At 29.5% G+C, this 18,813-nt stretch overlaps 3 protein-coding genes across 8 annotated transcripts; 1 reads left to right on the forward strand and 2 right to left on the reverse strand.

Moving 5' to 3' along the window:
• Nucleotides 1–65: 65 nt before the first annotated feature.
• LOC136997400 (uncharacterized) lies at nt 66–13,663 on the reverse strand. 4 transcript variants are annotated; one of them, XM_067348120.1, is made up of 10 exons: nt 10,701–11,211; nt 6,816–6,933; nt 2,859–3,108; nt 2,183–2,338; nt 1,874–2,005; nt 1,711–1,791; nt 1,565–1,612; nt 1,262–1,485; nt 804–963; nt 66–718 (listed from the first exon to the last, which is right to left on the reverse strand). In XM_067348120.1, exons 3-10 carry the CDS (start codon nt 3,070–3,072, stop codon nt 540–542), a joined length of 1,194 nt encoding a protein of 397 aa, XP_067204221.1. In that variant the 5' UTR covers nt 3,073–3,108; nt 6,816–6,933; nt 10,701–11,211; the 3' UTR covers nt 66–539. The 4 variants fall into 4 exon arrangements, with proteins under 4 accessions (XP_067204221.1, XP_067204220.1, XP_067204219.1 ...); XM_067348119.1 differs by lacking the exons at nt 6,816–6,933; nt 10,701–11,211 and adding an exon at nt 3,465–3,629; XM_067348118.1 differs by lacking the exons at nt 6,816–6,933; nt 10,701–11,211 and having other exon boundaries at nt 2,859–3,624.
• A 586-nt stretch (nt 13,664–14,249) lies between these two features.
• Nucleotides 14,250–16,570, forward strand: LOC105678872 (uncharacterized). 3 transcript variants are annotated; one of them, XM_067348124.1, is made up of 6 exons: nt 14,250–14,496; nt 14,860–15,075; nt 15,141–15,224; nt 15,291–15,397; nt 15,477–15,600; nt 15,881–16,570. In XM_067348124.1, the coding sequence occupies exons 1-6, from the start codon at nt 14,349–14,351 to the stop codon at nt 16,036–16,038; spliced, it is 837 nt and encodes a 278-aa protein (XP_067204225.1). In that variant the 5' UTR covers nt 14,250–14,348; the 3' UTR covers nt 16,039–16,570. The 3 variants fall into 3 exon arrangements, with proteins under 3 accessions (XP_067204225.1, XP_067204226.1, XP_067204224.1); XM_067348125.1 differs by having other exon boundaries at nt 15,061–15,075; XM_067348123.1 differs by having other exon boundaries at nt 15,141–15,397.
• Nucleotides 16,519–18,064, reverse strand: LOC136997402 (uncharacterized). The gene is made up of 3 exons (XM_067348121.1): nt 17,834–18,064; nt 17,309–17,720; nt 16,519–17,136 (listed from the first exon to the last, which is right to left on the reverse strand). The coding sequence occupies exons 1-3, from the start codon at nt 18,037–18,039 to the stop codon at nt 16,591–16,593; spliced, it is 1,164 nt and encodes a 387-aa protein (XP_067204222.1). The 5' UTR covers nt 18,040–18,064; the 3' UTR covers nt 16,519–16,590.
• Nucleotides 18,065–18,813: the final 749 nt, after the last annotated feature.

The raw sequence follows: 18,813 nt of genomic DNA on the forward strand, positions 1-18,813 counted from the left end.
TTTTCGTAATAATTATATTATTACTATTTAATTGTAAATTTGTATAGGAATCAAATAAAAAATACTTTACATATTTATTATATCAATAATATATTTGTATGTTATTATTAATACAACTATATATTATCACTACTATAGTTTGTAACATACTTCCTTATACTTCTTTTATAACTGCATATATATCTTTATACTTTATAAGGTAAAAGACCCAGTGTTCGGACATATCCTAATGTTCGGGCTGTCAGCGAAATATTAAGATTATTAATCATTTCTGCAATATTAAAAAATTAAAATCAACTATTTTATAAAACAATAAAAAAATTTTGTATATTTAAGAACTTATTTAAGGTAAATATTTATTTCTTGCAGTGCAGCCTTAACTGTCCGAACACTGGGTCTTTTACCTTATTTGCAACTATTTTAGTTCATCATTTTTATGTATATAACACACATAATATATACATATGTGCATGTGTGTGTACATAAAAAATATATATATTATATATCATATAAAATAATTATATCACAAACAACTTGTTTTAGTTATTTTCTTCAGGGTTGTTTTCGTTACCAATATTTTCCTCAGCATTATTTCCGTCAGCAATATTTTCTTTTGCTCTGTCTCTCTTATTTCGCTGTGCTGCAAAGCGTAACCACTCTGCAACTGTGTTATCAAAATCTGTTTCCGTGCATGTAGCATAACGCGATGTTATCTCTCCTGAAAAGAAAGTGACATAATACAATTAATAAAACCATCATAATAAAAAGTTGTGATTTGTAAGTTTAATACGCCTACAACATACTTTTCATAATTTTTATTAAATGTAAGTTTGAAATTCTGAAATTGTTTCGTAGTCCTTTCCAGGAACACTTCATAGAACATTCGTTTGTTAATGTTTTTCTTAAGATACGGTGAATATTGTCTCTGACATTATTTCCACCAGTTTTTGACAAAAACTCTTTCTATAAAAAAAAGAAAAAGAAATAAGTAAATAAATAATATGACATGTATTCAAATTGATCGTAGCAATAATATAGAATAATATTGCAACAGAAATGTGTAATAGTTTTGTGTAATAATTTTTGTCTAATTAAATGATTTTATTGACATGTTTTTCAACCAAACAAATGCAAACGTACACTGCAAATGTACACTGTTAAAAGTAGAAGAATGCGGAAATCATGAAAAATTTTACTAAAAAAGTAGAAAATTTCTGTATCCTAATCAATATGCCAATCATGCTAAAATTTTTGTACTTACGAACTGTATCACAGCTTCACCCGACATTTTCAGTAATGCATCAAACTCTTTCACGACTTCAATTGTTGTTAACGGTAAAAATGGTGCAATGAGATCATTATTAATTTCGACAGGACTCAACACGCGGTCTTTAATGGCAGTTTCCATCTTTAATAATCGTTGCTGTATATCTTTCAGTGTAATGTTTGATACTGCTTGCATACGCAACATTTGTTGTATGTCATCTGCAATATAATAAAAAAATGATGTACACAAAGTGATAATTTGTAAGTTGAATACAAATAATATGCAAAAATAATTTACCTTTTATAGTAGAGATGTTTTCTAAGTTTTCAATCGGTGGAGTATTGCCTATAAAATTTCATTAAAGTTTGTAATTACAATTAATATTTGGTGATATTTTAATATTATAATTTATATAATATATATTTATATAACATAATACATACTTTGTAATATTATTGGTACATTGTACAGATTAGAATATTCATTCTCCTTATCTGTTATCAGCAATGGGTCATTTTCTTCTTCTGGAAATGTATAAATTACTATAATAACTGTAATTGCAATAATAATTATCATACTTCACATATCTTTATTATAAAAACATACCATTTTGCAAAGTTACAATGTTGTTTCCACTTGCATTATTAATTGTTAAGACGTTGGATTGTTTGGTTATATCCAAATTCGAAGGACATTCAGGTAGAGTTACCTGAACAGTATTTTTATTGATTTGTTTCTCTGTAAACAGCCAAATAATTTTATTCCATAATATTACGTCCCTCCGTATAAATATACTACATTGCAACGATATCGTGAACAATAACAATGCAAGATAATTATACGGAAATTATATACAGTACATAAACAAATGTACACAGCCATAGTGAATTATGATATGTATCAACCATACTTTACTTTTAATATATTTTCGAGGTTGATGAGAATCATCTTCTTCATCGCTCCTGAAACGATTATATGTCAAATGTAACCTCTTTCCTCGGCCCAGTCGTTCTTCATCAGTTGTGTCATAATTAGAGTCTGCTGCATTCTTTCGGGCTGACTCAAGAGATGCTGCAATAAAGAAAAAAAATTAACATTTAGTTTTTTGTACACCGACTAGCATAATACTTTTAATATTTACTAAGAATGATAAATTATTGAAACAACGTTTATCGAACTCTCTCCAATTAGTCCGTATTATTATTTTATTTATTAAAATCTATATTTCCTATAAACAAAGAGGACATAAGGAACAAATTATATGGAATAAAATATCAAAAGAAACAACAATGAAATTAGTTCAATGAATGCAAAATGTTAATAAAGCAGTAATCAAAGCAAAGAGAGTGCACATATTAATAAGTATTAGTTAAATAAGAATTAACGAATAATCTTTTAATTAAATATTATAGTCTCTCTCTAAATTTACCATGTAAAATACTTTTCAGCAATGAATATTACTTTCTTCGAATGTAATCTTCTATTTTTTTAATTCTTTAAATCGAATAATTATGAGCGGTAGTGTATTTTCTCCGTAAAAAATTGTTTTTCTCCATAATAAGACCGGTAATATATTAATGCAAGTACTTACTACAATATTTTACAATGTTTACTTCATAATGATTCCATGTATAAAAATCAGGACGTTCACAGTTCATTATCAATATTGCACTGTTTGCTGTTCGAGGTGGCCACCAACATTGCTGAATATCATTTTTTTTAAAAAGCCATGCTGTTGGAATTTCAGAATATGTAGAATCCGACAAAAATTTTACCACCGCATATTTTTTACTTTCGTTGCTCATCTTGTGTGATATGGAAAACGTCCAACGTTTTAAAAACTGAAAATAAAAATTAGTTTGTAATGACATCAATAATTTTAAAAGCAAAAGAAAGTTGAACATAATATACATAACATCATTTTTTATAGAAACAGCTCTATTGTCGTGAGATCAATTTTTGTTGTCAAATTTCTCTTAATACTTTATTACATAAATACTTGATACATAAAACTTGAGGAATATTGATCCTTCATGTTCATAGATTACAAATTTATTAAAAAAAGATCTTTAAAAAAGAAAATTGTGAAACAGAATGTAGATAAAACAATCAGTCTTCTAAATCTTTTCTTCTTCATTTGTCTTGGTTATATAAAATCAGCATGAAGCTTTTGTACAGTAAAATACTATACACTCACCATTGAAATGTTGTTATCCATGAACTAGAAATCCGTTAAGCAAGGATTTTCCACTTGCAATATATTTAATATAAAGGCAAAAGAAATATATGTTTACGATGCATAAATTTTATCATATAACACACATACAAAAATGAAAAATATAAAAATATATTCAACCAAAGTTATAACATCTAATTATTAGTGGCTTGCAATGGTATTGTAACATAACAACCAATTTCATCAAAGCATTTAATTTTGAAACACTTCCTTTTTATTTGCGTTACGGAAATTTTAATTATATCTGCATTAGTAGTGTTTGATATTATAAATATTCCAAGTCTTTCTGAAGAGCACGGTACACAAAAAAAAGACTTTGGATTCAAAAAACGTTTTGCACGAATATAGCAAACACAATTTTCTTCAAATATATCCAAAATAAATATTACGGATTTGTCATAAAGAATAGCACAGTTATCGGCTTGATTGGTTGCAATTTTAAAATTTTTAAATTGAACATGAGAAATGTCGTGATTTTTTTTATAAAAAACAATCGGATATTGTTGAAATTTACATGATCGAATGGGAAGCTGTAATTCTTCAAAAGTACGATTAGAAAATTCCTCTAAGGGTGCCCCCGACTGATGCAATTTTTTTTTTATTTTTTGCATTTGATTTTCAAATTTGAAGCAACTAAAGTTATCTAAAGAACCGAAACTTTGTACATCATTGGAAAGATGTAGAAGATTGTGAACGTTATGTGACAAATATTCGTCTCCATAAATATTTCCATAATTGGAAACAAAGTAGAATAACAACGAATTCGCATAAGCGTTGAATGGCACACATAGTTGTTGATCAGTTAATATCCTGATACCAACGCTAAGAGAAAGAAAGTGATTATAGCAATTTGTAGGCAATATTGATTTCATAACAACAAATCCAGTATAAAGTAAAAATTGACGAAATTCTGTAGCCTTCCATTTATCAATATCATCTAAACTTCTAGGTTTTCTCACAAATTCTGCTGGAATGAAGGGTTTCAATGCAATTAAATAACGCAAAACTGAATTTACAGCCTCTTTAGATAATCTAATATTTCTGTTTCCTCTGACCCATAGTTGCAGCAATCGTTTTACAACACCTAAACAGACAAGGTGCATATAATCTAATGGGATTTGTGATACCATTCCAATACCGAGTTTTTCTAATATGGGATTACCTGTGTGATGTTCAACATGTATACGATTTTTAAATGTGTCATTTGTACGTAACATGCTGTTAGTTTCTCGAAAAACTACTCTGTTACATATGAAATCGCCTTCTTGAATACATTTCGAGCAAGAGGAATATCCTGTATGACCTTTTGTGTAGGTAATAAATGATTTCGCCGGGGCATCGCATAATATTGCATTAAGAGTTACTGTATATTTTATATTAGAAACAATGATGCCTGTTTGAGAAAGGAGAATGAAGTCGTTAACAAAGTCGAGTAAAAACTCGTTAGCATTATTAGGTTTGCACATTCCATGATAAATACCAATTATAAAAGGTAATGTATATGTATCTACATCTTCAATAGATGCCATTATTGGCCAAAATTGACTACCACTACTTTTGGAAATTGGCAAACCGTCAATATTAATATTTAATTTTATTTTATTCCCTGTAATAAATTCAGAATATATTTGTATGGATCGCTTTAGAGTAGAGAAAAGACCAAAATGAACGTAGCGTCCACTATCCAGAGATTTTATATTTACAGACGCATTTCGTGGTGTTTTAAGTAACACCCTCACGTCTTTAGGCAAATCTACATAGCCATGTTTCCTTAAAATAGTAAGTAACTCGTTAACAGTATTATGTGCAATATTTCGTTCAATAATAAATTTTTGTAAATCTTCTCGTAAACTCGTTATATTATTGCTACCATCAGAGATATTATTTATATCAGAAATATAATCTTGTGCTTCAACATTATGTTCCTTGTTACTTTCTATATCCGATAGTGATTCTACACTTGATTCACTTATTTCGTTAGCAAAATCGTGAGGCAAAATATTAATTTCGTTAAATGTATCATCGACATTTGTGAAACTACTGTTACCACTATTTTCTGCTTCTATCGTATCAGATGCTATATTCGAATTGGTTGAATGTAATAATTTTGAATATTTATAATAAGTCAATTCGCGTTTAATTATTTGATTCTTTCGCCTTTTTGATAAATATTGAAATTCCTTTGGCATGATGGCAGACAGTAAAATCTACATAAGAGACAACAACGGTAGATGAGAGTACTTGCGTGAAATGCGCCACCGTCAATGTATTAACATATCTAACTCATGCATAACACATTCTATATTTGTATTACACTGATAATATATAGAAAAATAAATTAACACTTATACATACACACACAGATTTCTCTTCTTATTTTTATTGTATGTATAGGGTGTTCAAAATAAAGGTTCACTAATTTAATTGACTATAATTTCTAAAATAAATAAAAAAATAAGATTCTTTTTTTTATTTATTAATTGAATCATGACAAATTATAACGAATTAGGTGTGAAACAAAATGTCGTTCAAATGGCCGCTTTGGGTTGAGTCACAAATTTGAGTTCTTTTTATAGTATTTTGCATGACACAAAGTCTCTTATAAAGTAGTGGAAATTTAAGCTCTTTCTGCACAAATGTTATCTTTCAGTTCATCAATTGTTCATCACTTTTCCTTTGAGATAGCTCTACAAAAAAAAATCTGGAGCCATCAAATCAGGAGATCTTGGAGGTCAATCAAAACTGCCAAAACGAGAAATAAAACGATCTGGAAAGATTGTTTATAATAGCACGATTGTTTCGCGATATGTGTGTGCGGTGGCACCGTCTTGTTGAAAATAAAAAACAAAATAAAAAAAAAACAATTGCAAACAATCTTTCCAGATCGTTTCATTTCTCGTTCTGGCAGTTTTGATTGGCCTCCAAGATCTTCAGATTTTTTTTGTGGAACTATCTCAGGAAAAGTGTATGCGAATCATCCAGTAACAATTGATAACCTGAAAAATAACATTTGTGCAGAAATAGCTCAAATTTCTACTACTTTATGTGAGACTTTGTGTCAAGCAAAATGCTATAAAAAGAGCTCGAATTTGTAACTCACAATCAGTCCGAAGCGGCCATTTGAACGACATTGTGTTCTACACCTAATTCGTTAAATTTGTCTTGATTCAATGAATAGATGAAAAAAAGAATCTTGTTTTTTTATTTATTTTAGAAATTATAGCCAATTGAATTAGTGAACCTTCATTTTGAACATCCAGCATGTGTATGTGTGCGTATTTACTTGAAAGCAGAGAAAACAATTGTACTTACATATAAAAGTAACTCGTATCCGAACGAGAGAACGGGTTGCACACGGCTTATGCAATGATTTCAATTTTCGACAGGCGTAAGTGCAACGTTTCAGCGACAATCCTTAAATCATAAAGCACTGCAACATAAATAAGACCACTTATATTAGAACACTTGTACGTAATTGTATTAAAAAAGATTTGGCTTTTATACATATGTACATACAACATCGCGTGCTTGTCGTACGACAGGCACATAAAATCGTACGATTACATGCCACCATTAATCAGGTTTAATAAAGTTTGTAGATATAAAACCGGATTTAATTACGTAAAATGTTTTAACGCTAGTTAAGAGGATGCTGAAGTCATATTGTTACCGACCGAAACTTCAATTTTCTAAAAAGGGTGGCGTTTTTTATTGCTTTAATAGAATTACAAATTCTTTGGTGTAAATAAAGTACATATGCTAATCTTTCGGCAGGTGGTCAAATTTAAACCAAAAAATAAAAAAAATTTTTGAAAATTTACCGACAATGTCACCTCAAAGAATTATATCTTTTATATCAAAATTATACTGCTTCAATCTGCAAAACAAGACCATGTGCCGAAGAAGAGCGTATGAAACAATAATGGAAAACCAAAAAAATAGAGCTTAGAGACTTATTTTCAAAACGCCACCCTTTTCCAGATTTATGTAAAGCATGGTGCAATATAGAAAGAATAAGGTAAAAAAGAGCTATAGATTAGTTCCGAGATTTTGGGATAGAGGCGCTATACAGTTCTCAGTGCTATCTGTCATATACAGAATCTTTTAGGTTAGTTATGTGTGTGTTAGTTGTGCGTGTGTGTGTGTGTTTGTGTTATGTGCTACGAAACCCGGCTGAAAAAAATGGGTTGAAGGCACTCTGAAGGATAAAAAAGTGTATGTATTATACATAAATTTTGCAACATTTTTGCAAACATTTATATTATTTAATTACATACATTCATATTCTAATTTCTACAAAATACTTTTATTCATGTGCTTTATGTGTATATATTATGTATATTATGTGCTCCATATTATGTATATTCACATCAAAGTATCTATGTAAAAAGTTAATATCATTTTGTATATTGTATATATTTTTATAATAAATGTATATGTCATATAACTTATTTATAAAGCATGAAATATAAAGGTATTTTTAGTTTCTTGTATGTATCATTTGTAAAAAAATCTTGATAAAAAAAACATTAATTTTGTGACTTGCAATTATCTGTTTCAATATATACTTCTTTTAAATACTTACAACTAGCCTTATTTTATGCGTTTTCCTTGGTATCTAAAATACACATCAAAATATAAAATTAATTTCTAGTTCAGTAGAAAAAAAACATTGTAGTCTTACACCAGAAAGGAATGGTAAAATATCATGTATATGTAATAACAAATAAATCACTTTTCCACTGACATTATACACAACTTTGCAGAAATAAATTTATTCTGTGAATTTTGAATGTGTAGTGCAGTTTAAAACACACAGTCGAAATATATCTATATTTTTGAAATAATAATTCTGATTTTTCATGAATCACAGTGGTTTTATAAAATGTTCAATTTTAACAGTTTTTATTGGACTGTACTTTAGACAATATTATATTTTGCCATTTCTCTCTGTTGTAAGACAAGAATGTTTCGTTTCTACTGTAATAGAAATACATTTTCGATTTTGATACGTATTTTAAATACCAAGTTAATCACATAAAATAAGGCTAAGTGTAAGTATTTAAAAGAAGCATATAATGAAACAGATTATTGTAAGTCGCAAAATTAATGTTGTTTCTTTTATCAAAATTTTTTTACAAATGATAGACACAAAAAAATAAAAATATCTTTATATTTCATGCTTTAGAAATATGGCAATATATCATATACATTTAAAAAATATCTAAAAAATATCTAAAAAATATGGCATATATCATATACATTTATTGTAAAAAGAGTATACAAAATGATGTCAATTTCTTAGAAAAATATTTTGATATAAATATAGATAATGTGGAGCATATAATATACATTATATATATATATACATAAAGCATATGACGTAATAAAAGTATCTTACAATAAAGAATAAGACAAGCCAGAGGCGGTTTCCTCGTGGACTAGCAATATATAATAAGACAAGCCAGAGGCGGTTTTCTCGTGGACTGGCATTAGAAAACTCTTATTCTTGTCTTCAAGCCAGAGGCGGTTTCCTCGTGGACTGGCAATATAGAATAAGACAAGCCAGAGGCGGTTTTCTCGTGGACTGGCAATATAGAATAAGACAAGCCAGAGGCGGTTTTCTCGTGGACTGGCATTAGAAAATTCTTATTCTTGTCTTCAAGCCAGAGGCGGTTTCCTCGTGGACTGGCAATATAGAATAAGACAAGCCAGAGGCGGTTTTCTCGTGGACTGGCATTAGAAGAAAATTCTTATTCTTGTCTTCAAGCCAGAGGCGGCTTTGTCGTGGACTGACAATATAGAATAAGACAAGCCAGAGGCGATTTTTCGTGAGCTGACAATTTTAAATAAATATAGTCAGAGGCGATCTAACGTCAGCTGACAGTTTAGAAGAAAGAGAGCTAAAGGCGATTTATTCGTGAACTGACAAATTGTAAGAAATATTGTCAGAGGCGATCTATCGTGAGCTGACAATTTTAAATAAATATTGTCACAGACGATCTAACGTTAGCTGACAGTTTAGAAAAAAGAGAGCTAAAGACGATTTATTCGTGAACTGGCAAATTGTAAGAAATATTGTCAGAGGCGATCTATCGTGAGCTGACAATTTTTAATAAATATAGTCAGAGGCGATCTAACGTCAGCTGACAGTTTAGAAAAAAGAGAGCTAAAGACAATTTATTCGTGAACTGGCAGATTTTAAGAAATATTGTCATAGGCGATCTAACGTCAGCTGACAGATTTGAAGAAATACGTATTTATTTTAGTTAGCAATTTACTGCACGTGTGGTCTGTTTATATTTTATCAGATAATTTATAAGGTCATTTAACCTTTTTTCTCGCAATTGAAATTCTATCGTATGGCTGAATGATGTACATACGAGACAAAATAGACTTATACAAGGTGTCTAATAGATATAAGTTAGATATGATAAAATATTTTATTTGAAAAATGTATGTATAATACTATATATCTAATTGGAAAAATATGTTATATGCTTTTCCTATTTTTATTCTTATGTAATAAATACAAAATAAATAAATAAGTTAATTAATTATTGAATACATACATATACATATTGAATATAGTTATCTTTATTTTGTATTTTATATAACTGAAATAATATATACTTTCATTATTTTAGTCATTATCATATAAAATACAAAATAAAGATAAATATTTATTGAATATATGTGTATATGTATATATTAATTAATTGATTAATTAGTTATTTAGTATTTACTACATAAGGATAAAAGTAAGAAAAGTATATGACATTTTTCTTCAATGATATATATAGTATTATATGTATATTTTTTATTTATTATTTTGTCATATTTAGTTTGTATTTATTTGACACCTTGTATACGCTTATGTTTTCTCGGACATTATATTGCAGCTTTGCGACGAAATTTCAGTCGAGGAAACAAGCGCAAGCATCGTTTGTTTACAAACTTCCGATGACACACGTACACAGGCCACACGTCAGTGTAGTGAGTCACCACTACAAACAAATGCGTACACACGGACCTACGCGGCATAGGTCCGTAGGCTGCGCCGATAATGTCATTTCATTTTTAGTACCATCGAAATGATGGCGCTTTCGCGTCGGAGTTCGCCCGTCACTTCAGCATCCTCTTAATGGTAACGTTTAATCGTAATCTATAATGATCGGACCGGGGAAAAGAACTTACGATACGATTCGGCAACTGTCTCCCACGTGCTTCAACGTTGCAACGTGCCTGCCTGTGCCGGTATGATCTCGCTTCCCAGCATGCTCCTGAACCAATCAAGACATGATATGGCTGTGTGTTACACATACGTCTGCGCGAGTGTCACTCGCTACCAATCATCGACGTAGTAGCCGCTGTGCGCACACGTAACAAGATGCGTATGCAGTTGTTTCCTCCCGACACTCAGTTTATTACAAATAAATAAATATATAACATCAAAATAATATTTACGAAGCACTTGTTATATAACATGTTACATTCAAGTTATATTGCCATTTACTTTATTATAACCAGTAAGCAACAAAGCAAAATAACAATTCTATAACACAATTACATTATATGTATAAAAAATATTATATAATCACAATATAAATAAAGTGTAACATTTGTTATATGTAATATCTGTTACATGTTATTTCTACGTTATATGGCAGCTATATATTGTGTTTGCTGGGATATCAATAGACTTATAAAATTAGAATTACAAGACACATATGACCATGTACGCTATATTGTCAACGAGCTTTTTAGAATGTCTAAATGTATAGAATATTTGTTACCCGCATATATTGAGCATGGATTTTTCTCTCAACAAGAGAAATTATACCACCGTTTGTGGTGTAGAGAGTGTGTTAGAATTGATAAAAAGATACAATGGTTATCACATAAAAAGAACCTAACTATTAAAGCTAAAACACAACCTCTTAGATACGTTTATAATTTGGACTGTAACGATGTATACTACAACAAATCAAACGGTGAACTTGGCCTTGGCTACACCTCGGATACCAATAACTTTCATGTTGACATTAAATCGGACTCCTTTCAAAAGGCTTCTCATATCGACAACTTTAACGAAAAATGGTTTATTAATCTAACTTCTGTGGAATTTCCTAAAAAAGTCAAACTTCTGTTACAACTGGGTGACAGATTTGGAATGCCTATCACTCCCGCAAATAAAGACAACACCTCCACAATCTTGATTAAGAGCATAGAAAAAAAGCTAGACGAGTTTGATGAGGAGACTTCTTCTGCGATCAGAAATAAATGCATCCAAGTAATGGAGAGATTTTATAAAAAGGAACCTGTCTATGATGCTAATGACAAAAAATTAATCTCTTGGTGGTCTTCTACCAAACGCTTCTTGAGATCTAACTCTAACATCATCATCACCAGAGCAGACAAAGGAAATACCACTGTGGCCCTTGACAAGAATCAATATATCAGAGATTTAGAAATAATGTTAGGTGATTCAGATACATACTCTCTACACAGCAAAGATCCTTGCAAAATCTTAACACGCAATTTGCGGGAATTATTAATGAGGTGGAAGAGAAACAATTTTATTGAGGACAATATTTATAGATTCTTAATGACAAGTGACGGCGTCCTTCCTAGAGCCTATGGATTACCAAAAATCCACAAACCTGGTTTCCCACTTAGAATTATAGTTTCCTCCATCAATAGCCCTTTATACGCTCTTTCGGTTTATTTTCATAAAATTATTCAAAAAAGTTTACCCTTTCCTGATAGCCACATTGAAAATAGTTTCGATTTTGTTGACAAATTGAAGGGATTTGTTATTGGGGACGATTTTCAAATTATTTCCCTAGATGTTGTATCCATGTTCACGAACATCCCCATAGAATTAGCTATTGACAGCATTTCTAACAGATGGGTTTTAATTTCCTCAAATACTTCCATCCCTCTTAATGAATTTCTGAAGGGCATCCGCTTGATACTGAGCTCCACTTTTTTTAATTTTAACAACAAAATTTACAAACAAACTTATGGCACCCCCATGGGCTCTCCTTTATCCCCATTGATTGCTGACTTAGTACTACAGGACCTTGAAATCAGTGCGTTAGATAGACTACCTTTCAGGTTACCTTTTTATTACCGTTATGTGGACGATATCATTTTAGCTGCACCTAACAATTCTATAAATTTTATTAGTGACGTTTTTAATTCCTACCATGAGAGACTAAAGTTTACTGTGGAAGTTGGTGTGGACAATCGGATTAATTTCCTCGATTTAACTCTGATTGTGAAAAATAACACTATCACATCTGACTGGTTCCGGAAACCTTCTTCTTCGGGTAGATTATTAAATTATCATTCCCACCATCCGATATCGCACAAAAAAGGGACCATTATAAGTTTAACGGACAGAATTTTTTTACTTTCTCATCCTGAATTTCATAACAAGAATTTTACTATTGCAATCAATATCCTACTTAATAACTGTTTTCCTATCAATTTTATTTTTTCGACTATACATAATAGGCTTAAGTTTTTAATTCATAAAAAATCTAGTGAATTTAATTTAATTAGTAATTGTTCAAACAATATTTATGACAATAATGACTTTAAGACTTTTTTTACCATTCCTTACATTCCTTCGGTTTATAAAGATTTTAACTCCATAGCCAGAAGCTTCAATTTAAAATTATCATGTTCAATTCCTAACAATCTAACACAATTCATACGGACGGGGAAAGACAGTTTAAATAAATTTTCACATTGTCATGTTGTTTACATGATATCATGTCGAGATTGTGAGAAAACTTACGTGGGTCAGACAAAAAGACAGCTTAATACTAGAATCAAAGAACACAAGAATGATATAAAAAAGAGCTGTTCCCCCTCTGTTATATCCAAACATAAATTGGATTTTTCTCACGATTTTGACTGGGACAATGTGAGAATTCTGGACGGAGAACCTTCTTATGGAAAGAGATTGATATCCGAAATGGTGTTCATAAAAAGACAACGTGCAGGCTTGAACAATCAAAATGACACAGAACGGTTACCTGACTGAGTACAGGCTGTACCCTAACAGCACATATAGATACTGGGTGTTTACGATAATTCAAGTTCGAGTAATAGCGTTTTCGAATAAACGGGGTTTGAACGATCTAGGGTTGATCAATCACTATTTTACTATAAATGCAAGTCTTTCATTGGTGGAGAGGTTGCAATGACGTCATTAACCAATCTTGGGTCGTTCAAATCCTGTATAATCGAAAACGCTATTAGTTTCACTAGGACCGAAAAATGAGATAGACATAACCATCTAGAATCTTTATGATTTATGACAACTCAACGCTGTCTTGTATTGCTTGAGTTAAATTAATTGAATTTGTTGAGTTTATAAAGCAAATTTTATTGTAATAAAAAAATGTTAATTGCAAATCAGTCTATGAAAGAAACAAATAATGTTGGTATGTATGTTGGTATACCTCTTTAATAGATATAATTATATATATATGTATATAATTATATTTATTAAACTCAACAAATTCAATGAATTTAACTCAAGCAATGCAAGACAGCGTTGAGTTGTCATGAATCATAAAGGTTCTAGATGGTTATGTATATCTCATTTAGTGTGTTCGAAAATAGGTTTGGTTACTGCCAGTAAAAACAGTACTGTTGGCAGCAATGAAAATTACTGGTGCTGCGTTTCGTTTCTGCTGCCAGTAAAGCCAGTAAAAGCTAGATGTAATGAATAAGTTTTCAAGTAGTCAAAAAATTTTTTTATATTAAAAAATAAGTTAATTTTAATATTAAAAAAATTGTGTGTATAGTTACAAAGTTTGGAGAAAAATGGAGAAATCTGTATCTAAAACTTTCTCTATTTCTCAACATAAACAGAACAATAACCAATTGATTGATTTAATATTACTTGATGAAGTAACAAATATACAATATGTTTTAAAAGTGGAAAAAAAAGTATATAATCGTGCTCATAATGGTACAAGTTACATTTTTAATCCATTTTAATAATAGCAATAAAATTAATATCTTTTCCCTGAAATTATGAATGTGCAAATTTAAACTTAACCTAGTTTTTTATAAAATTTATTTTTTTTTGTCATATAGTTCAGGGATCTGAACTGAAGGCATGCTGCTAATAGCAGTAACACTTTCTCAACCAAGAAAGGCCAAAAAAAAAATTATTTTGTGCTATTTGATTTGTATTTACAAAGCTTTAGAATCTAGGATACTTTGTTAGCTTTATTACTTAAAGTTTTTGAAGTATCCTAGGCTTTAAAGCTATGTAAATATATACAAAATTTTTTCTTATGTATATTTATATTACCTTATATTTGTTTAGACATAATGTTTGCTACTACATTATTAAAGAAAGCACAAACGTTACATAATTCTAAAGATACAATACATAGTTCTGCTTCATCAATAAAGAATAGTAAATCCAGTTGTTCAAATGTAACAAGTACTATAGTTCCTGACAATACTGATAATACTGAAAATATAGTTCACAAATATACTTCTTCTAGCACTGAAAACATTTCAGATACGCTAAATACTGGTAAGTTTAAATAATAATAATATGGAGACAAGTAAGAAATATATTAATTACTTTTTCTATTTTAGAAGTAAATATAGAAAAATGGGAACATAAAGCTGTACTTCTTTTAATATCTTTATATAAAGAAAAATCATATATGCTGGGAAAAGGTTCTCATAAAAAAATGTGGATAGACATTTCCAAGTGTATGAAGGAAAAAAAATATAATTTTACAGGCAACCAATGCAATAATAAAATGGATGCATTGAAGAGACGATATCGTCAAATTGTTGACCATAATGCTCAAAGTGGAAACGATAGAAAAGATTGGATATATTTAGATGTAATAAAAATGACACAATAGTATAGCAATAGTAATAGTCTGACAAATATATATATATATGTATATATTTATGTTTTAGGTATTAGATAATATTTTTCGAAAAAAACATTGGATAAAACCATTATCTGTAGCAGGATCAAATATTAAAGAACCTGAACATTCTCCATTAACTGACAACAGTGATGAGAATGAAACACCAGTTAGTAAGTAAAGAAATGCAATGTACAATATGTTTAATAATTTACTAGTTTGCAAGCAATCCAACAGAAAAAAAACGCACCATGTACCGTTGGTTTAATTATAGGTTTGTTCTTTATAACTATACTGGGACTGCACTACTAAGGATAGTACAGGCCAAACTATCTATGTTTTGTACTATCCCGTTTTAATACAGTCCCAGTGCAGCAATAAAGAACAAACCTTATAAGAAATTTCACATTTTTTTTTAAATGTATACTTTTCTATAATTAATTTTGTATATAGAGCAAAGAAAAATCTCATTAACTGAAGCAAGAGCAAATTATTTGACACTTTCATTAGAAGAAAAAAGACTAAAAAGAAAAGAAACTGCCAATTATAGAGCTACAAAGTTACAAATATTAAGAGAAATAAAAGAAGCATTAGGGAAACAGAAACAATAGTAATATGCATATATGAAGAGAAAATGTAAAAAGAGAAAAAAAAACATGCATTTGCAAGAATTAAAAAAGTTAAAAGTTCGACAGTATTATCAAAAGCATTAAAATGTTACATATTTTTAAATATTTAAACGTACAAATTTTCTTACATTACTTTAAACATTAATATAATAACATATTCTTTAATACTTGTTTTTTTTTATATATATATAAATTATTTTTTTATTAATACTGTTATTTTCATATTTGATAAGTTAAAGTATATAGGTTTAAATATATTCGCACTGTAATATAACACAAAATATTAAGATTTTTTGTTTTTTTAGACGTCTATGTTTTTTACATAGAAGAGATTATTTTGTTTTATATAGAAAACTGAAATGAGTTTTCATCTGTGATTTAATTTAAATATTGTGTTCATTTATTTTTTAAGCTAAAGTTAGTCAATTGTTCAACATAATAGGATACAAAAACAAAATCACATATCAATACATATATTTTATTATAAAAGATAAATAAATAATACAATATCTTATCCTTTTGCAGTTACAAATCTTAATTATTAATTCTTCTTTCAAAATCATCATGAGCAATTATTTCCATCAGTCTATTCCTTTTAATATTTCCTTCTTCCTTTAAGATATTAGTGATACCTAATGGTTCCATTTCATGCAATATTTCAGGAACAATAATAGGGATTTCAATACGATCATTTTGTAATAAACATATGTTATGCAATATACAGCAAGTAATTATATAATAAGGAATTAAATTAGTTCTTGTCATAGGTAATTTATCTAATAAATATCGCCATCGTCCTTTCAATAGTCCTATTGATCTTTCTACAGTTATTCGGGCAGATGATAAGCGATGATTAAATTTTTTTTGTTCTCTAGTTAAGTGACCATTATCATGGAATGGCACCATAACATTTTTTTGGATATTGTATGCTGCATCGCCTAATAAATGGCTATTGTCGGGAAAATACTCTGGAGTACAATATTGTTGTACTCCGGAATAAAGAAACACGCGCATATCATGGACACATCCTGGCATTCCAGCAAATACATGAATAAAAGACAAATCACTTTTACATATCACCTAAAAAGAACAATTAATTGTATACTTAATTAATTGTATAATTAATTGTATAACACAATTAACAATTAATTGTATAATTAGTTAATTAAAAAAATTTATTAAAGTGTATAATATATTATATTAACTATCTCTATTTATAAAAATACAACATAGGTAACATTTTTATTCTTACTTGTAACTGTACAGAAAATCTGCCTTTTCTGTTTATATAACTATTGCCATCTTCTTTCGGTCGAGGAATATTTATATGCGTTCCATCAATAATGCCAAGAACTTTAGGAAAGCCATATAGTCTTTGAATGTTTGTCCAAGTATTTTCAGCTTCTTCATAGGTAGGCCATCTAATAAATTGATTTCGAATACTATATATTGCTCTAACTACTCTCTTCACACTAAACCAAGTAGTTGATTTGGACACATCAAATCGTTCACTTATGGAGCGATATGAATCTGGTGTTGCTAAAACATAAATAGTAATTAATAGTTGTTTTGTAACATCAATTTGTTCTCTTCCTTTAAATGGAATATTGTTTAATTTTGGTCCAATCAAATATAATAAAAAATTAAAAGTATTACGTTCCATTCTGTAATAAAAAATATATACTATTATTAACACAAATAATATAAATAATATAAATAATACAAATAATGTATATGCAATATTTCTTATGTACAAATATAGTGTATATATACTAACCTAAAATGTGATTTAAATTCGATATCTGTGTATAGTGCAACAACATGCTCCAAATAATTTTTTATTTTTGGAACTCTTCTATTATTTCTATTTCTATTATTATTTATTATAATATTTAAGAATTCTTCATTGTCATCACTGTCACTCGAAGAAGCACTAGTGGAAGATTCGAAAAGAATATTGTCAAGTAAAATATATTTTTCCATAATTACTGCCTTTTTTATTATTAGTCTAAATAACTAATTAAACATACAATTTCTTAAAATTAAATATGTAATGAAAATTATCTTTCAGACTTGACGTTATTACATCTGACTTTTACTGGCTTTAGGCCGGCGTCACATAGAACCCGTAATCCGTAATCCGCACCGAAAGTCCGCAAAAGTTACTAGGGATTGCGTCCGTAACGTTACGTGTGTTTTATCTCCTTGTGTCCCATGGAGCCGTAATTCCATGAAATTTCCGTAAAAGTTACTAAAAGTTACTAGTTATTACTAGTAATGCTTTTTTTAATTTTATTTATTTAACTAAATTTGACGATTTAATTAAAATTTTTGTTAAAATTATAATATATTCTGTAGTTTTCTTATGAATAAAATACAAATAAACAATTATAATTTGTTAAATAAAAAATAGTAATACCGTTACGTGTGTATTTACGGCTCCATGGGACACAAGGAGAAAAAACATACGTAACGTTACGGACGCAATCCCTAGTAACTTTTGCGGACTTTCGGTGCGGATTACGGATTACGGGTTCTATGTGACGCCGGCCTGAGGGTTCTATGTGACGCCAGCCTTACCGGCAGCAGAAACAAAACGCAGCACCAGTAATTTTCATTGCTGCCAACAGTACTGTTTTTACTGGCAGTAACCAAACCTATTTTCGAACACACTAATAGCGTTTTCGATTATACAGGATTTGAACGACCCAGGGTTGGTTAATGACGTCATTGCAACCTCTCCACCAATGAAAGACT

The sequence above is a fragment of the Linepithema humile genome, chromosome 1, assembly GCF_040581485.1.
Source record: "Linepithema humile isolate Giens D197 chromosome 1, Lhum_UNIL_v1.0, whole genome shotgun sequence".
NCBI classification, from domain to species: domain Eukaryota; kingdom Metazoa; phylum Arthropoda; class Insecta; order Hymenoptera; family Formicidae; genus Linepithema; species Linepithema humile.

What these genes read in the sequence shown, in the direction of transcription:
- LOC136997400 (XM_067348117.1), bottom strand. Translation starts at nt 5,692, where the DNA reads ATGCCAAAGGAATTTCAATATTTATCAAAAAGGCGAAAGAATCAAATA.
- LOC105678872 (XM_067348123.1), top strand. Translation starts at nt 14,349, where the DNA reads ATGGAGAAATCTGTATCTAAAACTTTCTCTATTTCTCAACATAAACAG. An exon ending in TTCAGATACGCTAAATACTG is followed by an intron (nt 15,076 to 15,140) that starts GTAAGTTTAAAT and finishes TTTCTATTTTAG; the next exon opens with AAGTAAATATAGAAAAATGG. An exon ending in TGAGAATGAAACACCAGTTA is followed by an intron (nt 15,601 to 15,880) that starts GTAAGTAAAGAA and finishes TTTTGTATATAG; the next exon opens with AGCAAAGAAAAATCTCATTA.
- LOC136997402 (XM_067348121.1), bottom strand. Translation starts at nt 18,039, where the DNA reads ATGGAAAAATATATTTTACTTGACAATATTCTTTTCGAATCTTCCACT. An exon ending in GAATTTAAATCACATTTTAG is followed by an intron (nt 17,721 to 17,833) that starts GTTAGTATATAT and finishes TTTTTATTACAG; the next exon opens with AATGGAACGTAATACTTTTA. An exon ending in GATTTTCTGTACAGTTACAA is followed by an intron (nt 17,137 to 17,308) that starts GTAAGAATAAAA and finishes TGTTCTTTTTAG; the next exon opens with GTGATATGTAAAAGTGATTT.